This window comes from Paramormyrops kingsleyae, chromosome 9 (assembly GCF_048594095.1).
Source record: "Paramormyrops kingsleyae isolate MSU_618 chromosome 9, PKINGS_0.4, whole genome shotgun sequence".
Lineage (NCBI taxonomy): Eukaryota > Metazoa > Chordata > Actinopteri > Osteoglossiformes > Mormyridae > Paramormyrops > Paramormyrops kingsleyae.
In genome coordinates this window covers 16,349,248-16,375,221 of record NC_132805.1, presented here as the reverse complement: position 1 = coordinate 16,375,221, position 25,974 = coordinate 16,349,248, and the positions used below count along the sequence as shown (strand labels likewise).

The window sequence follows — 25,974 nt, the reverse complement described above, 5'->3', positions numbered from 1 at the left end:
TTGTTTCGGTATAAAAAAAGGCTCCTAAAAAGCAATTAAGTGCTTGGTATTGAACATATATAGACCTTTTTGTCATTATTCTCTAAACAATACTGTGTACCAGCTATTTATATAGTATTTACATTGTATTAGGTATGATTTGTAATCCAGAGATGATTTATAGTATGTGGGAGGATGTGTGTAGGTTATAAGAAAATACTACACCATTTTATGTAAGACAAGGGACTTATTTTGGGGGGGGGGGTCCTGGAACTAATCCCTTGCAGATATGGAGGACAGACTGCACTCTGGATATTGAACATCATAAAATGGAAAAAAAACAAGCTTAACACAAATGGTTTATAAGTGTTAAGGACTGCAAGCTGCAAGGTTAAAAATTAAATAAGTGGCACTTTTCACAGATGGTACTCTCCAAATTGCTGTAATACTGTTACCAACAATTCATTTCTGTTGCAAAACTGAAACACCCGGTGTTTTAATATTCTCTGAAAAAAAGTTTAACCTAATATAAAGACATAAAAATTATATTAACTGTTGTAGCATTGAGAGCAAATGATTAAAATAAAGAGGTTAAATAGAAGACTGCAAGGGGATTTTTCATCAACTTTTTTCCAAGTTAACATCAGAACCCAATGAAGTGGGGAGTTTCAAATAAGGAAACCAGTACACTATTACAAAAACAGAATAAAGTGACTTCAAAGAGCTGACAAAAACTGCAAAAATGTATTTCCATTACGATTCACAAAGAACCACAGGGATACATTTAAAAGCTTATCTTATAAAGCATTTAAATAGTGACGTGCTTATTATATTTTGTTTCAGACACTAAACAATGTTTTATTATTTATGAGGGATTTTTAAAAAGGCCAGATAAATACCGGCCATCAGATACCCATAAACTAACAAATCATCAAGGGTGAGTTTCCCAAAGCCTTCTTAATGCTATGTCGTTCGTAAGTTGTGAATCTTGCAACGTAGAACTTACGAACGATGCAGCGTTAAGAAGACTTCAGGAAACTCACCCCAGTCTAATGCAGAAGTAATTATGTAATTTTAAATAATCCCAGAAAGGAATTTGACTGCTACCAGTCCCATTTATAGGTCTATCACCCATTAATTATTTGTATTAGCAAGATTGTGAAGTAACTTTTATCAGTACAAGTAATATAAATAACCAAATAAGCAACTATCATTAAAACTATCATCAGCCATAGCATTAAAACCACTTGTCTAATATTGTGTAGGTCCCCCTCATGCTGGCAAAACACAAGACTCCACAAGACCTATGAAGATGTCCGGTGGTAACTGACCCTAAGATACTAGCAGCAGATCCTTTACGTCCTGCAAGTTGAGAGTTGTGGACTTTATGGATCGGACTTGTTTATCCAGAACATCCCGTAGGTGCTCAATCAGACTGAGATTTGGGAAATTTCGAAGCCAAGTCAACACCTAAATACATAAGAACATAAGAAATTTACAAACGAGAGGCCATTCGGCCCATCAAGCTGGTTTGGGGAGAACTTAACTAAAAGCTCAGAGTTGTTAAAATCTTATCTAGCTCTGATTTAAAGGAACCCAGGGTTTTAACTTGCACTACACTAGCAGGAAGACTATTCCATACTCCAACTACACGCTGTGTAAAGAAGTGTTTTCTCAAATTCCAGCTATGGCCACGAGTTCTAGTATTTAAACTAATATTAAAGTAGCCATTTGGCCGAACAGCATCAAGACATCAATCTTATATACCTGGATCATGTCCCTCCTTAACCTCCTTTGCGCGAGGCTGAACAGATTCAGCTCAGCTAACCTCTCCTCATAAGACATTCCTCTAAGACTAGGAATCATGCCTTTTCCAAGGCAGCATGTCCTTTTTAAAGTATGGTGACCAAACCTGCACACAGTATTCTAGGTGGGGTCTTATCAAGGAATTGTATAATTGTAGCATCACACACCTAGAAATGTAACCCAACATCCTATTGGCCTTTTTAATTGCTTCCCCGCACTGGAGAGAGTGGAACATGGAAGCATCAGCATACACACCGAGAAATTTCTCATAATCAGCTACCTTAATTTCAGTGGAACCCATAAAATATCTGTACTTTATATTTCTGCTCCCTGTATGGATTACCTTACATTAAATTTCATCTGCCAGGTATCAGCCCAGTCGCTAATTAAATCAAGATCCCATTGTAGCCTCTGTGCTGCTAGTTTAGTATCTGCTATACCACCCACCTAAACAGTTAAACAGTTTACTGTATGTATTGGTGTCAATATCATTAATGTAAATTAGGAACAATAGTGGTCCTAAAATTGAACTCTGCGGTACCCCACTATGAACGCAGGCCCACTGTGACATTGTGCCTCTAATAACTACCCGCTGCTTCCTGTCTGTTAACCAGTTTTCAATTCAAGCTGCCACAGTTACTAAAATCCCTGCAGCTTTGAGCTTAAGCAAGAGTCGTTTGTGGGAGACAACATCAAAGGCCTTATGGAAATCTAAGTAGATCACGTCGTAGGCCTTTTTGTGATCAATTTCTCTTGTAGCTTCCTCAAAGAACTCCTCAAACCTCAAGCCATTCCTGAACTATTTTTATAGTGTGGCAGGGTACATTATCTTGCTGAAAGAGGCCACTGCCATCAAGGAATACCATTGCAATGAAGGGGTGTACTTGATCTGCAACAATGTTTAGGTAGGTGGTACGCGTCAAAGTAACATCCACATGAATGCCCGGACCCAAGGTGTCTCAGCAGAACATTTCCCAGAGGATCACACTGCCTCCGCTGGCTTGCCTTCTTCCCATAGTGCATCCTGGTGCCATCTCTTCCTCAGGTAAACAATGCGCACACAACTGGTCATCCACATGATGCAATAGAAAATGTGACTTGTTAGACCAGGCCACCCTCTTCCTTTGCTCCATAGTACAATTCTGACACTCACATGCCCATTATAGGTGCTTATGGCAGTAGATCAGGGTCAGCTTGGGCACTGTGACCTTTCTATAGCTACTCAGCTCCTTACGCAGCAAACTGCAATGCACTGTGGGTTCTGACACCTTTCTATCATAGCCAGCATTAAGTTTTTCAGCAATTTCTGCTACAGTAGCTTTCCTGTGGGATGTGAGCAGACGGGCTCATCTTTGCTCCCCACGCACATCAACGAGCCTTGGCCTCCCATACTTCCACCGCCAATTCAACGTTTGGCCTTCCTTGGACCACTTTTGGTAAGTACTGACCACTGCATACTGGGAACACTCCACAAGACCTGCCATTGAGGAGATCCAACTCGTCTAGCCATCACAATGTGGCCCTTGTCAAAGTCCTGTGTCCAACACATCAACTTCAGGAACTGATTGTTCACTTGTCTAATATACACTCACCTAAAGGATTATTAGGAACACCTGTTCAATTTCTTATTAATGCAATTATCTAATCAACCAATCACATGGCAGTTGCTTCAATGCATTTAGGGGTGTGGTCCTGGTCAAGACAATCTCCTGAACTCCAAACTGAATGTCAGAATGGGAAAGAAAGGTGATTTAAGCAATTTTGAGCGTGGCATGGTTGTTGGTGCCAGACGGGCCGGTCTGAGTATTTCACAATCTGCTCAGTTACTGGGATTTTCACGCACAACCATTTCTAGGGTTTACAAAGAATGGTGTGCAAAGGGAAAAACATCCAGTATGCGGCAGTCCTGTGGGCGAAAATGCCTTGTTGATGCTAGAGGTCAGAGGAGAATGGGCCGACTGATTCAAGCTGATAGAAGAGCAACTTTGACTGAAATAACCACTCGTTACAACCGAGGTATGCAGCAAAGCATTTGTGAAGCCACAACACACACATCCTTGAGGCGGATGGGCTACAACAGCAGAAGACCCCACCGGGTACCACTCATCTCCACTACAAATAGGAAAAAGAGGCTACAATTTGCACGAGCTCACCAAAATTGGACAGTTGAAGACTGGAAAAATGTTGCCTGGTCTGATGAGTCTCGATTTCTGTTGAGACATTCAAATGGTCAGAATTTGGCGTAAATAGAATGAGAACATGGATCCATCATGCCTTGTTACCACTGTGCAGGCTGGTGGTGGTGGTGTAATGGTGTGGGGGGATGTTTTCTTGGCACACTTTAGGCCCCTTAGTGCCAATTGGGCATGGTTTAAATGCCACGGCCTACCTGAGCATTGTTTCTGACCATGTCCATCCCTTTATGACCACCATGTACCCATCCTCTGATGGCTACTTCCAGCAGGATAATGCACCATGTCACAAAGCTCGAATCATTTCAAATTGGTTTCTTGAACATGACAATGAGTTCACTGTACTACAATGGCCCCCACAGTCACCAGATCTCAACCCAATAGAGCATCTTTGGGATGTGGTGGAACGGGAGCTTCGTGCCCTGGATGTGCATCCCACAAATCTCCATCAACTGCAAGATGCTATCCTATCAATATGGGCCAACATTTCTAAAGAATGCTTTCAGCACCTTCTTGAATCAATGCCACGTAGAATTAAGGCAGTTCTGAAGGCGAAAGGGGGTCAAACACCGTATTAGTTTGGTGTTCCTAATAATCCTTTAGGTGAGTGTATAATGGCAACTTTGACAGGTGCCATTGTAATGAAATAATCAGTGTTATTCACTTCATCTTTTAGTGGTTTTAATGTTATGGCTGATTGATGTATATCCAATGTTGTCTTACCTTTGAACCATTTAAATATTTATATATCAATGTCACACACATAATTTAGTCCACATTACAATGCTTCATCATATCGCATCAGTGCATATTCAGTACACAGCGCAGTTTCACAATTGGTGGGTCGTGGGACCATTCAGTGGGTCTCGAAGTGTGTGGTTAAACAGTAATAATTTTACTGGTAGCACCTCTCCACCCATGCCGGTCGACAAATATTACTGGTAATATATATATTGTTGTTATATGTTGTATTCACTATTACTTAAAATTTAAACCAATAAGTATTTGGCTCAAAATTTTACAAACTTGGATGTGCTGAGGTGAAACTAGTTCCACTAGGACCACTGGCATACAGTTTATATACTAATTTACTATGCAGAGTTCAGCTGCCAGATTTATCTGATGAAGTTATTTATAAATAGACACATTTAAATAATTCATTTTATTATTTACTGTTTGTAGGCAAGTTAGTATTTTCATGTAAATAAGATAAAATAATAATGAATATGACTGATATTACTTGTAAGAGATTGATAAGTTCCTCAGATAAAGGTAACACTTTGCCCTGATATCTATTTAAATGATGCCTTTATCCTTTTTAACACAGATAAGCAGGCTGTGAAAGTTTAGAAGCATGTGCAAATCATTTTTGAAGCTAGGAAAATTACCAACCAATCATATTCTTCCAAATAGCTGGGGGCGGGTGTGAGAGGCCTGGTCACCACGTCCCTTACCTCCTTCACAACCAATGTCATTTCAAGCGAAGCCACAAAGTGTGTCTGCTCAGCGCTCAGGATGGAAAGGGGGCTTTTGAGTCACTTGTGAACTGGTGAGTTCAAGTACTGAACAAGCTTGCTGCTTTAGATTGAGTGGAGCTCTGCTGACTGTATCACTGCATGTGTCTGATCTTCCCGGGGCTTTAGATACAATCTTTAAACCCGTAAACATGCTATGCACTTGTTTGATTTCAAAGAACTACATTATTTCTTCTTTATAAATCCAGGAAGGATGTATCATGGTGGGAAACAGCATCTTAAATATGACCGATCACCAAAATATTATTACATTTTATTGTGTTGTATCATATCGTATGACTCTACTGTTGAGTATTGATTTCGGTGTCTGTAACTGCAGGCATAGATTGTACATGGAGCTATTATCTAGGCTGATCACATCGATAAGGCTTTTTGTGACATGTTCTTAGTTCAAGCATCTAACTCTGGGAAAATTGTTTATTAAAATTCACCCACCTGGCAATTCTCTGTATAGGCCCTGATGGCGTGAAACTAAACACGACTTTAGGAGTGTAGACCAATCTGGACACAATATTTAGTACTACCTGTTATGTATGTAGAGCTTGAGAGTACCTATACAATATGTTACACAAACTTACCTGTGTGAACATATCTGTTTATCACCATTGTTGCCCTATCCATCTGTTTAAGCAATAAGGCATTTTCTCTGTGCATTTTTCTCTGCGTACTTTTAGGGCTTTGCTATAATTGCAAAAAATATTGTGTGTTGTTACACTGACCTAGCCTAAGTTTACTAATCGGCGATATTATTTACCATAAAGCCTCTACAGATGATTTTGTCACACTATACTCTGTGCAAAGCATTTGTATGGTGCAGCGTTTGTGCAATTCAGTAAGGGCCTAACATATTACCATAATTTGCAAAGATATATAAAACTTTTTTTTTTGTAAAACACTGTGAAAAGTACAAGCTTCTGAGTACCTTTTCAAGTGCTAAGCCCTATCACATATACCTAGAATTTTCTATTTTATGACAATACATTATCATTACCATTTCGATGTATTATCATTTCAGTATTGTAGTGTTTTGAAAGAGTTTAGTTGACATATCTGAGACTAAGATCACTTTAAATATGAACTACAATATTGATTACAATTAAAATTAAACCATTTATCAGTACATTCCACTTCTACATGTAGCTGACCAAAATAACTTTATTTTAGTTAGACTTGATAAAGTTAGTTAAATTGTGGCCATAAAATTGATTAAATCTTTTAAATCTGATGAAATTCTCACTATACCTCTCAGCAGTTTAGAAAATGAACAGGTGGACTTACATAGATACAAATGATTAAATTAATTCTAGGTACATTTTACTGTGTAAATGTCTTTTTTTCACCAGATTATTTTTACCATATGATATTTATATCACATGAAAAAGGAAAGGATTGTGTTTGCATAAATACAGTATAGAACTTTAGGTATAGTCAAAGAGGTATATGGACACTTTTTTGTCAGTTTGTCAACATCAAAGGCTGTTCTCAAGTTGTAGATCTAAAGATAAGATCAATTTAGTCTACAAAGAGCAGCTGAACTGAATACATGGTTGTTTTTTTTCCTTTTTTATATGTCCTAGATACAGGACAGGAATTGCAATTTATAAATATCTCCATATTATTTGAACCAACATTGATTTTTCAGATGCTCAAATGAGTTATTTTCTTAAACAACATGTAATTTTCCCCATGCTACAGTCCATTATGTTTTAAGATTTTTTTAACATCTAAATGCATAAATTATGTGATATTTCAGTAAACAATGATATCTTCCAAATTTTGGAAATTTATGACATATTCTATGGACTGTAAAATCCAACAATATGCTACGCGGCAAATTTTTTACGCATCATCATGTAAATTGCGGACACACAGCTAATAGATACTGCTGGATCTTAATGTTATATAGTACTAAAATTTATGTATTAGCAAATTATATTTGAGCTTTTATTCATACCATGTACTGAAGTCCATACAACCATTGTCTTTAGCCGCTAATCCCTGGAAGCACAGGGCAATAGCTTCAGGGTACAACAGTAGCCTTATGAATGAAGTGGACAATAATTAACATGTTCGCTATATATATATATATATATAATTATGTTTAGTAATAAATTTTCTCTCAATTATGCGTGTATATATATATATATATATACACGCATAATTGAGAGAAAATTTATTACTAAACATAATTTAATGTATGATCATTTGCATTTACTCTCTGGAAATTTGCAAGAGCATCGTTGAAGATTGAAAATGTAAACGATAATTAATTTTGGGACTAATTTTGCATGCTACAAGTCATAATAACAAAATAACTCAATAATACCAAATGCTGCTTGGGTATTACACTTTGCAGCATAATTGTAATTTTAAATTGTTTCCTAGGGGTTTGACAAATGTCTGTGTATTCAATCAGCTGTCTATTCTGGATATACACAGTAGTGATAAATCTTACTCAACTTCATCTTGAACAAAATTAAAACTTTTCTTTCCAAAATTGCTACAGCAGATAGCGTAGTGGTTATTTTGCCGGCATTGATGGAATGGATGTATGTACATATTCCAAAATAGGCTGTTTCTTATACTGAAAAACTGTATTGGTTCAGTTGAATTGTGTATGTGCATATAAAGTGTGTCACTTTAGCTAAGACTGTTTTACCACATTTGGCAATAAGTCTCTGTGAAGCAACCATGGAATTTCTCATTATTGTTTAATTCACTCCCACCTTATTTCCCTTTCCAGATGAAAATCAGTAGCATAATGTTTATTTTGAACATACTTTCAAATAAATGAGGATTTCGTTATCTGGAAGCCATGCTTGTGCAGCAATCTCACATGAGAACACTGAGAGGTGACCCAGGTCTCTAGTTGACTGGCCTAACAATTGCCTAAGTAGAGAGAGTCTTTCATTTCATTTGATGCCTCAGACAGCCCCCAAATGTGGATTTTCACCTCATGTCTCATTCATTTAGTAAAAGAAAATCACTGATTCACAATACAAATTCAGTTTTAGTCAATACTTTAAGTAAAAAATTAACATGTACCCTATTTTAACTTGCTGTTTGGGAATAATATGTTTGTGTTAAATTTATATTTCAATGTATAAATTTTAATTAATCACCGATATTTGGCTGTGAAAGACACTGAGTGAAGATTCAATCTAGACCATGACTGACTCATTTTTGCAAAGATTGCATTGATTTTATTCAGTGTAAAGTAAAGAATTAGTACCAAATAAAACCAAACATGAATAACTGAAACAAATTAAGAAATACTGTCTAGCCCCCCGTTCATCAACCAGCTGCCATCCAGTAGTATGGATGGGGAGGGGGGATCACTGGAGCGTATCCCAGGTATCATAGGGCACAAGAAATAGCAAATAAAGGAATCAAACGACATGCCAAACTTTTATTAAACTAGTGACATTAAGAGCTTTAAAAATCTTAAACTGTAAGTGATTTTAGATGGTCTGATAGTTACCAAAATGAACCACAACCCAGTATTAGATAAGTGATTATGGAAGACGATGAGGGGCTGGATTTTACAGTAATAAAAAAATAAATAAATATATAAAAAACTTTTTTTGCTTTTTCTATGTGGTCATTGTGGAGGAAGCAGTAACAAGTATGCAACATTTGACGAAATGCGTGTACGAATCTTGTGAAAGCAATGTTCTGTATGTTCAGTATAATGGGAATTATACTGAAAATCCTAAATTAGCAGTTAAATTAGTGGTAGTTTGAATATTTAAGCATTCTGGGTAAAAAAAAAATGACAGAACAGTTGGTATCCTAGGCCTTTGGCCCGAGACCCATATCGAACTCAACATATTGAAATTATTTCACATACTACCCTGCGGTGCATGCACTGCGTAGGCTTAAATGGGGACTAATACGATTTTATCACCGTTACAAATTTTTATTGACAGCGCATCATGAGTCTGAGAGCGAAACCGGCTGACATCTCCAGACCCATGTGTAACTGCCGATGCGTGTGTGCGCCTCTGTGCCTGAGGCTGCGAGGCTCACTTCCAGTAATCACAGTAATAAATGTTGTCATATCAGTTCCTCTACTTTCCGGTGCATCAGCCTTTGTCGGCAGACTGAGGAGGAGTGGACGTGCATCACCACTGCTTGTTTTTTAAATTATTTTTTCATTCTTCTTTGCATTGTATAGCAGGGTAAAAAGGGTTTCATATCAGATTTCAGATTTTAGTATCTTAGTGTTTTTAAATGCATTCAGCATCTTTTACTCTGAAGAAGATGAGATGGATCTTCGCCTACTCTTTCCCTTACGTCATTTGGTGGAAGCACTATGAGAAAAGGCTTGGCGCTATAATTTGTGCCAGTACCCGGTAACCCTTAATTGTACTATGAAACCAATATGCAATCTAACTGAATGCCAGTTTTGATTATTTTAAGAATATAACATAGTACTTAAACCTAAACCTGTATTTAATAACAACTGAAACAACACACCAGCCCATGGTATACAGAAATTCTAGTGAGAACTCTGCTATCTATTTCTTCTAGTTGATGTTAACATAATAGCAGCATATCCTGCTTTGAGATTTCAAAGATTAAGAATTTTAGCTCTTTAAAACTTCAGCTTAACAGGAGATACTGAAAACAAGGACCCTGCTATTTCAAGCAAACCTGCTTTAAGGTAATTTTGCTCAGTTGAGTTCATTTAATGCTTATCACTCTATCTTGCAAGTAGATAAAGCAAGTCAGCTTAGTCATATGACCGATATCAAAGCAAATCTTATGTGAGGAACTGTTGTATCAAACCTATTATTGTTGTTGTTTGTTGATCAAAAAGGCAGCGAGCCTCGTTACAAGGCATACGAGTACTCCTGGCATTAGTCATGGTTTCGTATTTTAAGGAGGTTTGTGGCTTTGGTGTGCGTACTTGTAACTTGAATTACAAATTTGATGCAAAACTCCTTTTCCGCATTCTTGAATTCACAGCCATTGACAGCACCTCAGGAGGGCATCAGCAGAATCCCTGTGATTTTTATTCAATTCCTTATTAGCTCCCAGAGTGTCAAAGGGCATGGAAATAACATTAAAATATATGATGTACATCTAGTGTGTGCTATAGCAATAGACTAAAGGAACAAGAGAAAGCTAAGCAGTTGATGGACTATTTGTGAAATCTCACAAAAGGTGATCCTCTAGCGTATAGTGCTAGCCTTGTATATGCTCCTTATGGCATAATGTGTGTCTGGCGATAACTGAGTCCTTATGAGGTGCAATAAAGTCAGTCTGCATTTGTGATTACAATTGGTTTTTGGCCAAGTACATAAAATCTGCAAATTGGTCTAATTTTGGGTTACTTTTCCATTTTATCTTATTTTCCAAACCAGCTCACACTTATCCAGAGTTCGAATGGAAGAACCAAGCTAACAAACTAAATGTGTGAGACATATGAAAATCATGTCATAATGTTACTTCAGTCACTAATTTGCTTTACTTTAAAAAGGAACATCAAAAAATGTCTCTTTCATTAAAACAAGCAAATAACTGCAGAAAATAATTCACCAGTGAAAATAATTAGTGCTCCCTGAGACTACAGCATTGAGTTATTTGCTGTAATTCAAGTTATTTGGTGTAACAATATTGTATTTTAAAAATCGATATCAAAGCTGTGCTGGAATTGAGTTGATTTAAAAAATGCTAGCCTACTGTTCATTATAAAACTTTAATTTAATATTTTTCAACTCAAATGGACATTTCCACTGGAGATGAAAAAAACAATTCTAATTTGTATTGCGCTTCTGATTAGTTAAAGGAGAAGGCCTTTTTATGTATCAAACAATATTAGCTGAGGGGAATAATGCAAAAGGATTAATGAAGAAAATCTGAAAACCTTATAAAAATGAATGATATACATCCTCTTAATTATTTTTAAAGTGGCAAAACTTATGGAAATATAATCTTGCACTAAGTAAATGATTCATCCATCCATCTTCTAACTGCTTATCCTGGCCAGGGTCATAAGGACGATCAAATATGTTCTGTGAAATAAAAATATATATAATATACAGTTAATTCATTTCCATGATAAACATTTTTCTACATTTATTTCCCAAAAATAAACATAATACTTATCAAGCTATTAAAAACTCGAAATAGCTTTTTCCAAAATCATTATGTACCATCCATCTTTACAACATAAGAGTACTAGCCAAACTAGAAACAGAAGTTCTTGTTTTATTGACTTTACTCAAATGACCAAAAAATGATAAATTCCCACATCCTGCCTTATTATTTCTCTGTCTCCAGCAAACTGAATGGAGATCTCTTACACAACATTCAAACCCAAGTCTTTTTTCACCGTTCTCTACCTGCTGTTCTATCCTTACCAAGTTCCACAATGAAGATCCAGCTCCACAACCAACAGTTTTCCTACTTCTTGTGTCAAGCCAATAAGATGCGGCTGTCCGGTGTTCTCTGTGACACAGTCATTGTGGTGGAAAACCAGACATTCAAGGCCCACAGTCTTGTGCTGGCTTGTGCCAGCAAGAAGCTGGAGAACCATCTTACTAGCAAAGAAGATGGCCAGCAACACCACTGCACTCTCAATAGACTCTCTTCCCACACCTTCCAGCAGATTCTTGACTATGTTTACATGGAGACCCTTGAGGTCTCTGCTGAAGACCTACGTGAACTTCTAAATGCAGCCCAGCTCTTAGAAATGCATCAGCTTGGGCAACAGTGCCATGCTCAGCTTGAGACCCTGAACTTGACAGCTGGTGGAAGGCAGCTGTTGGCACCACTGGAAGTGGCTGGGATAGTGGGAGAGGGACTCACAGAGATGCTTCCAAGCAGTCCACCACTGGAGGAACAGTCTGTTACTTCTCCATCTCCTCCCCACCACTACAAAAAACCCAAGACAGACAATGCCTTACCTGTTACTGTGCCTCCAAGGGTAAGTGTGATAGCTAGCACTACCACAAGACTGCCCAACCCCTCTTCCTGCCGATCTCCTAGGCTAGGATGGCATCCGGTCACTGCTTCTCCACGCATGACTCTGACTAGCACTGACTTCATGGCCATTCGCTCTCTCCACCCCCCGGAACATTTAGTGGCATGTCCCTTCCCTGTGCCAAATCCCATGTACCCCCTCTTTTCCTCACCTGCCCTGCCCCAAGGCCACAATCCCATTATGGGCTACGCAGGGATCTTCCACCCTCTTCATCCTGCACTCCTGCCTGGATCCCATGAGCTGGCAATGACAGTCAAGAATAATTTACCAAGTAAAGGTGATTCGGTGGATGGAGCACTGATGGGTAGCACTGCTGAGGATGACAAGAGGTAAGACAGCTCCCATTACGCAGTGTTTTCACATCTAGAATGAATGTTCCCTTTTTAATGGGTTAAAGCAGTTGATTCATAGTCTCAAAACAAGAATTCAGAGTCTCCCTCATTTGCCTAAATGCTAAAGAACTAGCCAATTCACAGGTGTGCGTGTGTCAGTGAGAGTATTTTCCTGTCATACTTTTCTATATTCACAGTTTCCCTTACTTTAATTTCCCCTACAATGATGCTAGATCTGTAGAAAGCCAGACATACTTGTAGTCTCCATGCTCTGATTCTTCTCAACCTTCATCATAGTTAACATCTATGCACAAAATTGTTGAAGTAATATAGTTAAGAGAAACTATATTTTATGCATGTGCCAATCCATCGATAATCTAATCCAGCATCCACATTCTGTTCACATACAAAAACTAACCCTGTTGTAGCAAAATTATAGCAAAAAAGGTTAGGAGTAGTATATCAAAACTGGTAGACCAAGGGGTGAAAATGTTACTTTGACCCAGTGACTCTTTTGGACTTGCCTTGTAATTAACTTGTCATAAAGGATGCTGTAAACGCTAACAACAACAGCGAAAGCCCATGTAAACACTTGTGGTGTCTTTGTTCCAAAGAAAGATCACTGGAACCAGATCAGTTAAAGATAGAGTACAGTATCTATTAACAATCAGTCTTGCTGGGGATTTCCCCCCTATTTCTCCCTGTGCTGCAAACAGGTACATGAAAGGCCTAGAGGTCCACCCACTGATCAGCACACGCTGTTTCACTCTCATTCTTAGACACTGTCTGCAGATTCTCCCACTACCGTATGACATATGTCAGATTTACGTTATCATTTTTTCCTTCTCTACTTTGCCTGCATTGAGTCCACAAGTCCCCATCCCCCTTAAATTATTCAGTTTTATAACAAGATCTGTTGAAGGTTGAGGGTAAAATTGAATCAGCCTCCTACAGTAAATGTACAACTTCGAAATCATTGATATGGGCCCCTTAAATCTGAAACTGCAAGAATGTTTTCAGAGACACTATCTCCTCAGGTCCTCCTGCAGATCTTTATCACTAATCCTTGTCAGTTAAGAGCTCTGCTCATTTCCTTTCACCTAAATGCAATTTCAGATGCCTGCTACTTGTGCTTAATGTTTACTGTGAAGACTAAAAAGTGCAGCAGCACATACATACTGTGCATGTCTTTCGTAAATTACTTTTTTGCCAAATACAAAACAAATGATGTACTATAGTTAATACTAAACCCAAAATGTCTATCATAACGGTTAACAGTAAAATTTTTGTTCTCACACTGAAGAACCAGCTTCCCCCAGAATACACGTCCCCTAGATTAAGCCACTTGGTTACACTACCTTTACTCTGCATGTTTTAGTTATTTATTAATAATTTAATATCATTTTCACTGATACCTCTCTTTCCTAGATCTCTAACCTAATGTTATGTAAACATGCATAGAGTATGCAAAGCATAACTTTTTCCTGGGAACAGCAAAACATGAGGCCAGATTAGTTTTGCACAAAAATGATTACATCAGTGTTTTTTTTTTTAAAAACAACTTTATTTCAGTGTAGTTTTTTTCTGCAAACCACACTGACATATCCTCAAGAATAATTTTTATTTTTTTTTTAAAACAACTTTATTTCAGTGTAGTTTTTTTCTGCAAACCACACTGACATATCCTCAAGAATAATCTGAATTAATCCAAAATATACCCAAAATCTATTAGCATTTGTCACCTAAAGCTATAAACAAGATGTTATTAATATATTGTGGCCAAAGCGGTTAGAGGAAGGACAGGATGTTTCGAGCAGAGATGTTAACATGCTCACATACCTGTTTTCACACCATCCATACTGCTGTTACATACCCCCTTTACCAGGAAACATATATGTTCAAAGATAAACCACAATGTCACTGCACAGTCTAGAAACAGAATTACACACGAAGTGCAATACTTCTGATGAATACATCGGCATTGTTTTTGTACCACTGTTATTGCTATGATCCAGTTTCAACTGCTATCATAGGTCCACTTAGCAAGTGTTCTGCTTTGACTAACTTACTACAGCATGACATTATGCGCAGTCAAAATGGCATTCATGTGACACAGTAACCTTGACTGAAACCTCAGCCAGACACCTGCTCCTTTTTTTTAGCAGAGGAAAAAATGTGGTGGGAGAGTGGTTCAAGCAGCTAAAGTAGCTTCTCTGCCCATCCTTTGTTCTCCAGGAAGCTTCCAGAAGCAATAGACAAGACATTCCATTGTCAGCAGCCTGGCGAGATCCGAGACAGCCACCTTCTCCAGACCCACGCTGTTTCTCACCCGGGTGATTATGGCACCTACCACCCCAATTCGACCATCCTTGTCAATTACATTAATCTACATTTTTTGTATATATAATTATGACATAATGGATAGTGTTTCCTTGTATTTACAGACCATTTTTAAACATCATTGGAACACATACAGATGATTAAAATACAGTATAATTTTTGCAATCCAGAAAATATTTGATTAATGCACATTTTGTATGTTTATAACTTTTCAATTCAATCTACACTTTCAAACTGCCATTTAGGAAAACATTTCAAACTATGTTTGTAACATAGTGCATGCATCATACAGCTAAAAACATTTTGTGGTTTTTTTTTTTTTTGACAAAAACACAGCTCTGGACCCCTCATTTGTTAAGAGAGAGAGAGAGAGAGAGAGAAATAAAAATGGCACTCAGGCAAGTAAGTGAAGGAGAACACAGGTTTATGATCATCAGTGTAGTTACCCGGCATAATGAACAGCATGTTCTGCCACAAACTAGTGGTTTTGGAAATCTGCCAGAGGAAAAATAAAAGATGATTTTTCGTTTTCTTACGATTTCCCCTTAAATTCGAGTCACACTTTTACAGTGCACAATTGTTATAGTGAGCCAGCCGGCAATACGTACAGTACATGATGTGCTGATTCTTATCAGTGTCGGCAAGAAGCAAGCCAATACACCACACACTCAGCCTTTCTTTACATGCAAAAATAAAGGGGCAGCATAGATGATGTTTTTTTCCACACCGGGTTTTTAAACAGTTACTTTTCTTATAATAGTACTTTTCTGTTATGCAGCATAACCATATTCTAATTGTTTTATGTGGAATTAGGCAATAATAGATAATAACAGAGAAAGGATATCTCAATCACAAGGTAAAAACATCATTTTGGATCAGGGGTCCCTTCAGCTAATTCATGTGTAAAGGTCCTTTGTTGTGGCCGCCCTAATCTTCTCCGCTCTCTGCTGGCCCCCTGTCATGCTTGGACAACCTCATGTTAGAAGTGTCAAGTTAACTAAGGTCCACAACAAAAAAAGATCACACCTTCAGCATTGTAGCAGCATGGAGCACCACTCTATCTGTTCAGAAATGCGAAAAAACAAAGTCTGCTGTCATATAAGGCAATGGAGTAACTCTGAAGGACATTTACATACAAAACAGAGCCACCATTTTCAGCCAGTGTTGGTGACTGACAGAGGCCTCTGATACTGTTTAAACCTGTTTGCTATTTTTTTGGTATACAGTTTCACAAACGATTAAATATTAAGCCTGAAGTAGAGGTATCAAGGCAGGAAAACAGCCTGCATGGGATGCCTGTCTGTCACATGGCAATTCAGAGATACCAACTCAACTAGTCAAACACTTTTGAATTGTGTGAGGAAGCCCAGAGTTCCTGGAGGAAACCTACATGTACACAGTGAGAATACACAAGCTCCAAAAGCTAAGGGATTCCAACCCCCACAATAGATGTGAGGCTAATTGCTGAGGCACAAAAAAGGAACATTAACAGGTAGGGTGACCTGATAGTCCATGTCAGGGAGGACACTTCCAGCTAGGACAGGTTTTGTAAACTACCACTTCACTTAAAAGGACCAAGATTTCACTTAAGCACTGAGTTCTTCCTGTTAACTGATTGGTCAGTCTCTTATAATTATGCATGGGTTACTAATGCTAATGTCAAACAGCTGGATGAGTCTTTAAATCAAAGAAACAAACCAGTCAAAGCTTAAGAAGAACTAATTAGCCAAGCACAGTAGCTTTTCAGTTTCAAAGTAGTCTGTAAAACCTGAAGTAGCTAAAAGTATCCTGCCTGACAAGGATTATCTGGTCACCATATCAACAGGTAGCATACATGTAGTTGTATAGCTGATGCTTTTATCAAAAATGACCCATTTTATTTATGGCAGCTGGGTATCTTACTGGAAACTTGATGTGATTATCTGCATGTTGCAACTCCATGTCCTTTACAATCCAAACTGGTTCCTGCATAAAATTAGAAATATACAATAAACTAGATTAGCAATGTCGACCCAACGATTTTCAGATATCTGAGTCATGATAAATATCTTTTAACACCAGACATCACCTGCTGATTAACAAAATCTTTCAGTGTTGTGGATTTATTTTTTAAAACTGTCACATTGTTGAAGGATGTGAACTTGACTCCAGTTTATGGAGTCTGTTTCCTGCAACTGTGTAGTTTGTGACAGGGCATCGAGAAATCTGAAATATATCATGCAACAAAAGGGAAGGTTTAAAATCAGTCTTGGCAATACTACAACAATATTATGGCCCCCTATTGTTTGTATCCCATTGGCTTAGGGTTGGGTTGGGTTGGGTTGGGTTGGGTTGGGTTAGATAGATAGATAGATAGATAGATAGATAGATAGATAGATAGATAGACACTTTATTAATTCCGAAGGAAATTTAGGCATGCAGTGGCTCAAAAAACACAATGATAGACACAATAATTCACACGGTAATACAATAAAACAGGAGAATTGCCAATGTTCAAGTTGTGCCTATTGCTGCAGAGCATTGGTCAATACCTTGAAGAAGCTGTACAGGTCAAAGTCATTATCTGCACGGATAATAATAATTACTACTATACATTATATACATGATTAAATGTATGTAATCATGTATATAAATGTGGTGGAGGGGTTTGCGTGTTCCAATGATCCCAGGAGCTAAGTTGGCCAGGGCTTTATGCCCCTGGTAGGGTCACCCAATGCAAACAGGTCCGGTGTGAGGAACCAGACGAAGTGCGGCTTATAAGATCCCTAATGATGCACAAAATAATGGAACCACAGTTTCCCTTGCCCGGACGCGGGTCACCGGGCCCCCCCCCTGGAGCCAGGCCTGGGGGTGGGGCTCAATAGCGAGCGCCTGGTGGCCAGGCCTATACCCATGGGGCCTGGTCGGGCACAGCCCGAACAAGGCACGTGGGTCCCCCCTCCGATGGGCTCACCACCTATAGGAGAAGTGAGCTGGGCAGTGGTCGAAGGCGGGGACCTTGGCGGTCTGATCCTCGGCTGCAGAAGCTAGCTCTTGGGACATGGAATGTCACCTCTCTGATGGGGAAGGAGCCTGAGCTGGGGCATGAGGTTTGGATCAGTGGTTAAAAAGCTCCTCAGTGGCCGGGCCCCGGGGGTGGATGAGATCCGTCCGGAGTACCTTAAAGCTCTGGATGCTGTGGGGCTGTCCTGGTTGACACGCATCTGCAGCATCACGTGGACATCGGGGGCAGTGCCTCTGGACTGGCAGACCGGGGTGGTGGTCCCCCTCTTTAAGAAGGGGGACAAGAGGGTGTGCTCCAACTATAGGGGGATCACACTCCTCAGCCTCCCTGATAAGGTCTATTCGGGGGTTCTGGAGAGGAGTGTCCGCCGGATTGTCAAACCTCGGATTCAGGAGGAGCAGTGTGGTTTTCGCCCCAGCCGTGGAACAGTGGACCAGCTCTATACTCTCCGCAGGGTTCTGGAGGGTTCATGGGAGTTTGTCCAACCAGTCTACATGTGTTTTGTGGACTTGGAGAAGGCATTCGTCCGTGTCCCTCGGGGAGTCCTGTGGGGGGTGCTCCGGGAGTATGGGGTGCCGGGCTTCCTTTTAAGGGCTGTTCGGTCCCTGTATGACCGGTGCCAGAGCCTGGTCCGCATGAGCGGCAATAAGTCGGACTTGTTTCCGGTGAGGGTTGGACTCCGTCAGGGCTGCCCTTTGTCCGATTCTTTTCATAGTTTTTATGGACAGAATTTCTAGGCGCAGCCAAGGCGTTGAGGGTGTCCAGTTTGGTGACCCCAGAATTAGGTCTCTGCTTTTTGCAGTTGATGTGGTTCTGTTGGCCTCATCGGACCGTGACCTTTAGCTCTCGCTGGGACAGTTCGCAGCCGAGTGTGAGCGGCTGGGATGAGAATCAGCAGCTCCAAATCTGAGACCATGGTCCTCAGCCGGAAAAGGGTAGAATGCTCTCTCCAGGTCGGGGATGGGGTCCTCCCCCAAGTGGAGGAGTTTAAGTATCTTGGGGTCTTGTTCACGAGTGGGGGGATGATGGAGCGGGAGATCGACAGGCGGATCTGTCGTGGTAAAGAAGGAGCTGAGCCAAAAGGCAAAGCTCTTGATTTACCAGTCGATCTACGTTCCTACCCTCACCTATGGTCACGAGCTGTGGGTAGTGACCGAAAGAACGAGATCACGAGTGCAAGCAGCCGAAATGAGTTTCCTCCGCAGGGTGGCTGGGCTCTACCTTAGAGATAGGGTAAGGAGCTCGGTCATTCGGGAGGAACTCAGAGTAGAGCCGCTGCTCCTCCGCATCGAGAGGAGCCAGATGAGGTGGCTCGGGCATCTGATTAGGATGCCTCCTGGACGCCTCCCTGGTGAGGTGTTCCGGGCATGTCCCACTGGGAGGAGGCCCCGGGGAAGACCCAGGACACGCTGGAGGGACTATGTCTCTCGGCTGGCCTGGGAACACCTCGGGATTCCCCCAGAGGAGCTGGATGAAGTGGCCGAAGTCTGGGGTTTCCTGCTGAGACTGCTGCCCCCGCGATCTGACCTCAGATAAGCTTGAGATAATGGATGGATGGATGGATGGATGTAAATATATTATATGAAATATATAATCCATATACTTCACATAAAACTATATATATACACACACACACACACACAATAGTTTAACCTAAAGTATATATACTATGAATGATATTAAAAGTTAATATTTTAAATATATATGAAACATATATAAAGTATGAAATAAATTATATACAATTAAATATGTATAAACATGTACTCTATAAAAAAAAAAGATCCGCCATTTTTGTTCCTGTTTCTTTCGCTTTGTACTGACAACGGATGTGGTTCCGTCCCCAAGAAGCAGCGACCACTAGTCGTTTTATTTCATCTTCACGAGGGACTGCTGTCCTCCTGCCTCACCCATCTGCCATCTTGTGTAGAACACGCCATGGATCTTGAACGGCAACCCACGTTAACTCTGAAACAGTTTATCTGGCTGGTTTTGTGGGTGCAATGCAAACACAAACAGACAAACCAAACCGCATCCTTTCTGTAAGCTATTTATCTGATTGGTTTCAGAAGTGCGCTCTTTTACAGGGCCTTTGTACTAGACTGTATGTTACTGTACAGTAGGTGGCTTTTAATTCCTACTTTGGCATGCACCCTGACGCACAGATCAAATGCCACAACATATGTGACGTTTGCTAGAACAGATAAACTTTTAAGTATTTCTGCAAAAAGCTACCTCCCTAAACATTTTGGCTAAATACCCTTACAACAACTATGCAGACTGCAGGAAAAAGAAAACCTATATTTTCATTTTTGTGGAAATAAACACTACACTGTTTTGTGGTCCCCATAATAGGAGGTACTAGACATGCAGGTTTTCACTAAAGTCTGAGGACATACTGTGTTCATGTGTTCTGGCAATATGTTTATTAGTGCCACAGAGGTCCTAAATAATAGCTTTTATTTTGGTGGCATGAAAAGCTGAAGGCATTTTTTCAATAATTATTGGAGTGAGTGTGGTTCCATTTTAACTCTGGTTCCATTACAACCAGTGTATCACCCAGTGTGGATATGAGATTATTGACTTTAATCTGGGGTAGTGTGTGGCTCTGCCAGTTAGTGCTTGTGATCAGAAGATTGTTTGGTTCAAATCCCATGACTAGAAAAGTTATTTCACTGTATGGCCTATGAGCAAAGTCTAGTTGTTCTAGAGACTGCCTGTTTCTGTTTGCTCACATGTAACTTGAATTGGAGAAAAGTATCTTCCTGTAATTATATGAACTCAAAACTATTTTTACCAAATGACTACAGAAATCAATATTCCAAGCCAATATCAAAGATCAGAGTCAGGGCCGATCCAGGCATTTCTTAATTGATCGGTATCGGATACCATAGCGCCATTTATTTAAATTCCTGTGTCTGCCTAATTCATATCATTTGCAAAGATTGTAAACTTCCATCACACCCTGCAGTAAGCCTGAGGCACATGGCTTGAAACTACAAACTATCCAAGTATTAGTCGTGTAAATTCTTTAAATGGGAAACTTAATGTAGCCCCACAGCTACCTGTAATGTTTGCAATGCCATCCTTCACCATGCCATCAAGAGGAGGTAGCAACAGAGCATCATTTAATACAATGAGTCTAATTAGGCACTTGCAGCATAAGAAAGAAAACAGTGAAATCGTTCAGATGAATGTACAGACAACTACTGTATGTATCTGTATGTAAATATTTATTAAATGGGTTCAGAACTCAGAATTGGCAGATATAAATGTTGAATGGATCAGATCTGGGTAACAAGAAAACTGGGACATCCCTAGCAGAAACCTTTCTACTAACCCAGGGGTGGGCAATTTTATTTACGGAGTTGCAGCAAAAACCTGCATACACAGTGGCCCTTTCTTGATAATATTGCCCACTCCTGTACTAACCCATATAACGCACCCATTATACATGGATTTTCTTGAAGAGCAACTTTACAGATTTTCCAGTCTTTCCCAAAATCTAATTTACTAAACATCGCATGCACAATTATGTGAATTAATTCACCAAATAAACAGAAAATGTAGCCAGAGACTGGACTGCTTGCATTTTGGGCTAAAGCGGAAACCGTTCTGTGTATCTACAGACAGTAACCTCCACACCCCTCTCTGCAGCACCGGCAGAGTCTTTGCTATGCCTTCTCTGTGGCAAAAGCTTCAGGAGCCAGGCATCCCCCAGGGAGCAGCAGTCTCTGCACAGCACGATCTGGGGCCACATCTGCACCGACTGCAGACGCTCCTTTCCCAGCCATGCCGCCTTACGCCGCCACCAAAGGCTGCACACACGTGGGTCATGCTGCCGAAATCCAACAGACCAAATTCCTCACTGAAGCGTTATTTTGTGTTTTACAATTTATATTCAGAATTACATTTAGATTTAAGAAAAAAAGTATCCTTCTTGGAACCCTATATATCGTTATAGCTCCCTAACATTTTAGCAGGTTGCGGAGTATCCAAATATTAAAACAAATAATTCCTTTACTCCTCCATGTCATACACTTTTTGTTCCTTAATTCCCATTTTTGTGTCTCTTTAACTCTCTTGCAGGCCCAAGCGACATGACACTGGGCTGCAAGTACTGCGGGCGCTATTTCCGTGATGAGGGCTCTTTGCGCTCCCACCGCCGTGTCCACAGTGGGGAGAAGCCCTATCAGTGCGAACGCTGCCCCAAGAGGTTCAGCCTGAAGCACCAACTAGACACCCACCATAGGGTGCATACCGGTACAGTGCATGGCCTATGCAGCACTCCTGCATGCAGCAATCTCACCTGCACAGTCACTCTGCTACCTTGCCTTGCATCTACATGCACCCTAACCACACAGTTTGCCCTATTGTGGCCCTAAGATCAGGGGAAATTTGTTTATGTCTCCAGGCAGCAAGTATGACAGTAGCTAAGGGCAAAAATATGTAGCCCAAAGGTTGTCCCAGTAGGAACTATTGCTATGTCTGAAACTTCCGTTACTCCAAATTTAATTACCGGTCACTTATAATGAAAGCCTCAGATAAGCATAACAGTAGTAAGCTTAAGCACACTTTCTCTGCCTTGCTGAGTGTTCCTGCAGTCGGCATCATCTTTGTTGACTCGCAAACCTTCAAGCAACTTAGGCCAATCCCACATCATATCCTCCCCCCCCCCCCCCCCCCCAAAACAGGTGAGAAACCTTTCGAGTGTCGGCTGTGCGGCCAGCGTTCCCGCGACTACTCAGCAATGATCAAGCACCTCCGCACACATGGGGGCGCTGCACCCTACCAGTGCACCATCTGCCTGGAGTTCTGCAGCAGCCTGGCCGCCATGCAGAAGCACATCAAGACTCACCCTGCGAAGGACTTCCCAGCAGAATGGAGCATCAACAGCACCTACTTGTATACCTGCCACAACTGATGCTCCTGCATCATACCTGCCACTCCGGAGGATATGAAACTCATTATCTTTTAGCAGCAAAACAGAAATGACAATTTCCAAGTAAATGCTTAGCATAGTACAAGTTTCTCTAAGTAATTGCTCCATGCTCAAACACAGACAAAATCAATATAAGGGGTACTTTTCCACTGCACTAGCAACCATACTTTTGGAACTTACCAAAAGTACAATATCTAGTGCAGTGGAAAAGCTCACAAAGACACAACAATGTTCTGAAGCATCACGACAAAGAAGACAAACAATGCACAAACACACCACTAGTTCTCAACAGATCTAAAGTCTATATCCTGTCAGTGATGGAGGAATTAAACTGCATTAAAAGATCCAAACTGGCAGTACGACAGGTTGGCATCCAACTACAGCACATGGTACTGATTGTCAAAGCCATGAATGAAAGGACAAAGAGCAAATACTGCTGTGGTCTACAGCTGTCATGAACCAGCTCTAATAGGCCAGGGGGAATGCTGGATTTACTTTTAAAGACCACTTAAGATTCAGACCAAGATTATCGCTTTGTTTCAACTCTTAACCAGTTCTTTATTTCATGTTAATTCAAATGCCTAACTGTAATAACTGAAACCAAAAGTAAGCTTTCAGTGTTGTTTTCAAGCTTTTTTATTTTCAATTATGAGAAAATATGCCTTTGTTGTTTGGAAAATAGTATGCAGAATTAATTATTAAATTTCATTTTATAAGTTATTTATGGCTTATTAATAAAGAGAATTTTTGACTAATAAAAGAAAATGTAAGGTGCATTATTCATTGGTATTCGTCATTCAGTTATTGTTATACTTTGAGGCAGTTAATCTAAACTCTGGACAAGCATCAGTTTAGCATGATTTAAATAAAAGCCCAGATGGACATTGCCATGCCATATGAACAGAGTGGAGACTGACACCCTTGCTGTATGTGTGGCGAAAAGCTGCCATGCAAAATGTAGCAGAATTATTAGATCGCGTTTGAAAATTTTCCTTTATCATTAATGTATTAACTGTGAGCATTTATAATATATACATGTATAACTATCATTATAATTTCCTGGAACTTGCTGCTTTAATGTCAGGAACAAAATGAACTTCTATATGTTTTGCAAAAAAGTAAAAACTCTCTTTTTTCAGAAAAATGTAGGCTTTAATGCATGGTGTTTTCTTAAACATCTTCAGTATTTTATAATTATATGTGAATGTCGTATAAAACGTATTTGACAAAATACAGGCAATGTTTTCTAAATACGTATTATAGAATGAACTAAACCTAATGACATCACAGTACTCATATGCACACAAATGTACACATATACATAAACATCTGAATTGCTTTGTTTTTTAAATGAACTGGAGTTCCAGATTATAATGGATTGGTCAGATTTAAAACACCAGTTCTTCATATCATCATATTGTTCCAAGGATGAGTCTGTGAGTAAGGTGATCTTAGTCTTAGCCTTATACTTTGATTCTGGGCATTTTCAGAAGGATAGTATCCAGAATGGTGGATCTTAAAATTAAAAGCCTACGAAGAGCTCAGGGTTTTTTACAAGTTGTTTTCAATTAATTTAAATTCTCTACCAAATATAAATTTAAAATTGATTATAAACTGCATTGATGTGGGTCCTGTAAAATGGCTAATCTTTCAAACAAATTCAACCTTACATACCCTTAATATCCCCAAATATGCTGTAGATACATAGACTTGCAATTGCTTGGAAATTATATAGTCTTGGCAAGCATTTTGCCCTTTTAGTATGTATGAAAGATACTTTACAACAGCACTGCTAAATATAACAAAAGCATAAATGAAATTTAAAAACTGATGGATACTTTCTGGATTTGTTAATATATTTGCATGAAATTTGATGTACAATTTATATTATTATTGTAAATTCATTTTCACTTTTAACCAAATAAAAAGTTTTTAAAAGCAGTTCAGATTTTCCTCTGTCTATCTCACCTGTAGGCCTATATAAATTCAAAAAGCAAGTTAAAGAAACCATGACCGGCTGCAATCTAATTAGCCAACAGTTATTTATGTAGGCCCTGTACGTGTATCTAAAGTGAAACTTTAATTGTGATCTGTTTTGGTACTTACACGTAGCTGGTTATTTTTAATAAATAAATTATTCTGCATTGATAGCAAATATAAACTGTGTTTGCTTACAATACTTTATAACACATAGGCCTATAAATGAGCCGATTACACATATATCTATGTGGAACCATATTTAGCATTTGAATCACACAAATTAAAAATAAATTATGCATTGCACTATAGACTATAGGATAACACACACACACAGACATTTGTTGTTTAGGTTTATATTACTATGTTCCCCACAGTGTAATTACATTCCTCACAGTGTAATTAAAACCTGTTTTTTTTACGTTGTGGGGACCATTTTCCAGGTCCCCACAAAGATCTGTGAATGCAATCAAGAAGTAAAAATGCCAGAAGTCTTGTATTGTGTTTGGTTATATATGGTTAAGGTTAAGGCTGGGTATTGGTTATGGTCGGCATGTTGTGATTAATTTTCCCCATAGAAATGAATGGAGAGTCCCCACAAAGATATAATTACAAACCTCTGTGTGTATGTGTGTGTGTGTGTATGTATGTGTGTGCGTGCGTGCGTGCGTGTGTGTGTATTTTACCGTATAGTCTATAGCCACCTGGCAAAGGTGTTCTATCTTTCATCTCACAAATGTTTACTTCGAAAACCACGTCTTCCTGAATTTTAACCTTGCTACAATGCCTTTCTGCCCCCAACCCGCCACACACACACACACAAGCGGACTTCTTTTCACGTGTCGCAAACACCGTAGCGCAGAAGGGGCGCCAGTACTA

At 39.5% G+C, this 25,974-nt stretch overlaps 1 protein-coding gene and 1 long non-coding RNA gene across 2 annotated transcripts in view; one reads left to right on the top strand and one right to left on the bottom strand.

The window, feature by feature from the left end:
- LOC140592632 (uncharacterized) overlaps nt 1-25,974 on the bottom strand; it is a 44,713-nt gene that overhangs the window by 3,933 nt on the left and 14,806 nt on the right. The window lies entirely within an intron of this gene.
- zbtb32 (zinc finger and BTB domain containing 32) lies at nt 5,438-25,059 on the top strand. The gene is made up of 6 exons (XM_023792249.1): nt 5,438-5,526; nt 11,801-12,832; nt 15,071-15,168; nt 21,834-22,004; nt 22,266-22,439; nt 22,871-25,059. Exons 2-6 carry the CDS (start codon nt 11,892-11,894, stop codon nt 23,098-23,100), a joined length of 1,614 nt encoding a protein of 537 aa, XP_023648017.1. The 5' UTR covers nt 5,438-5,526; nt 11,801-11,891; the 3' UTR covers nt 23,101-25,059.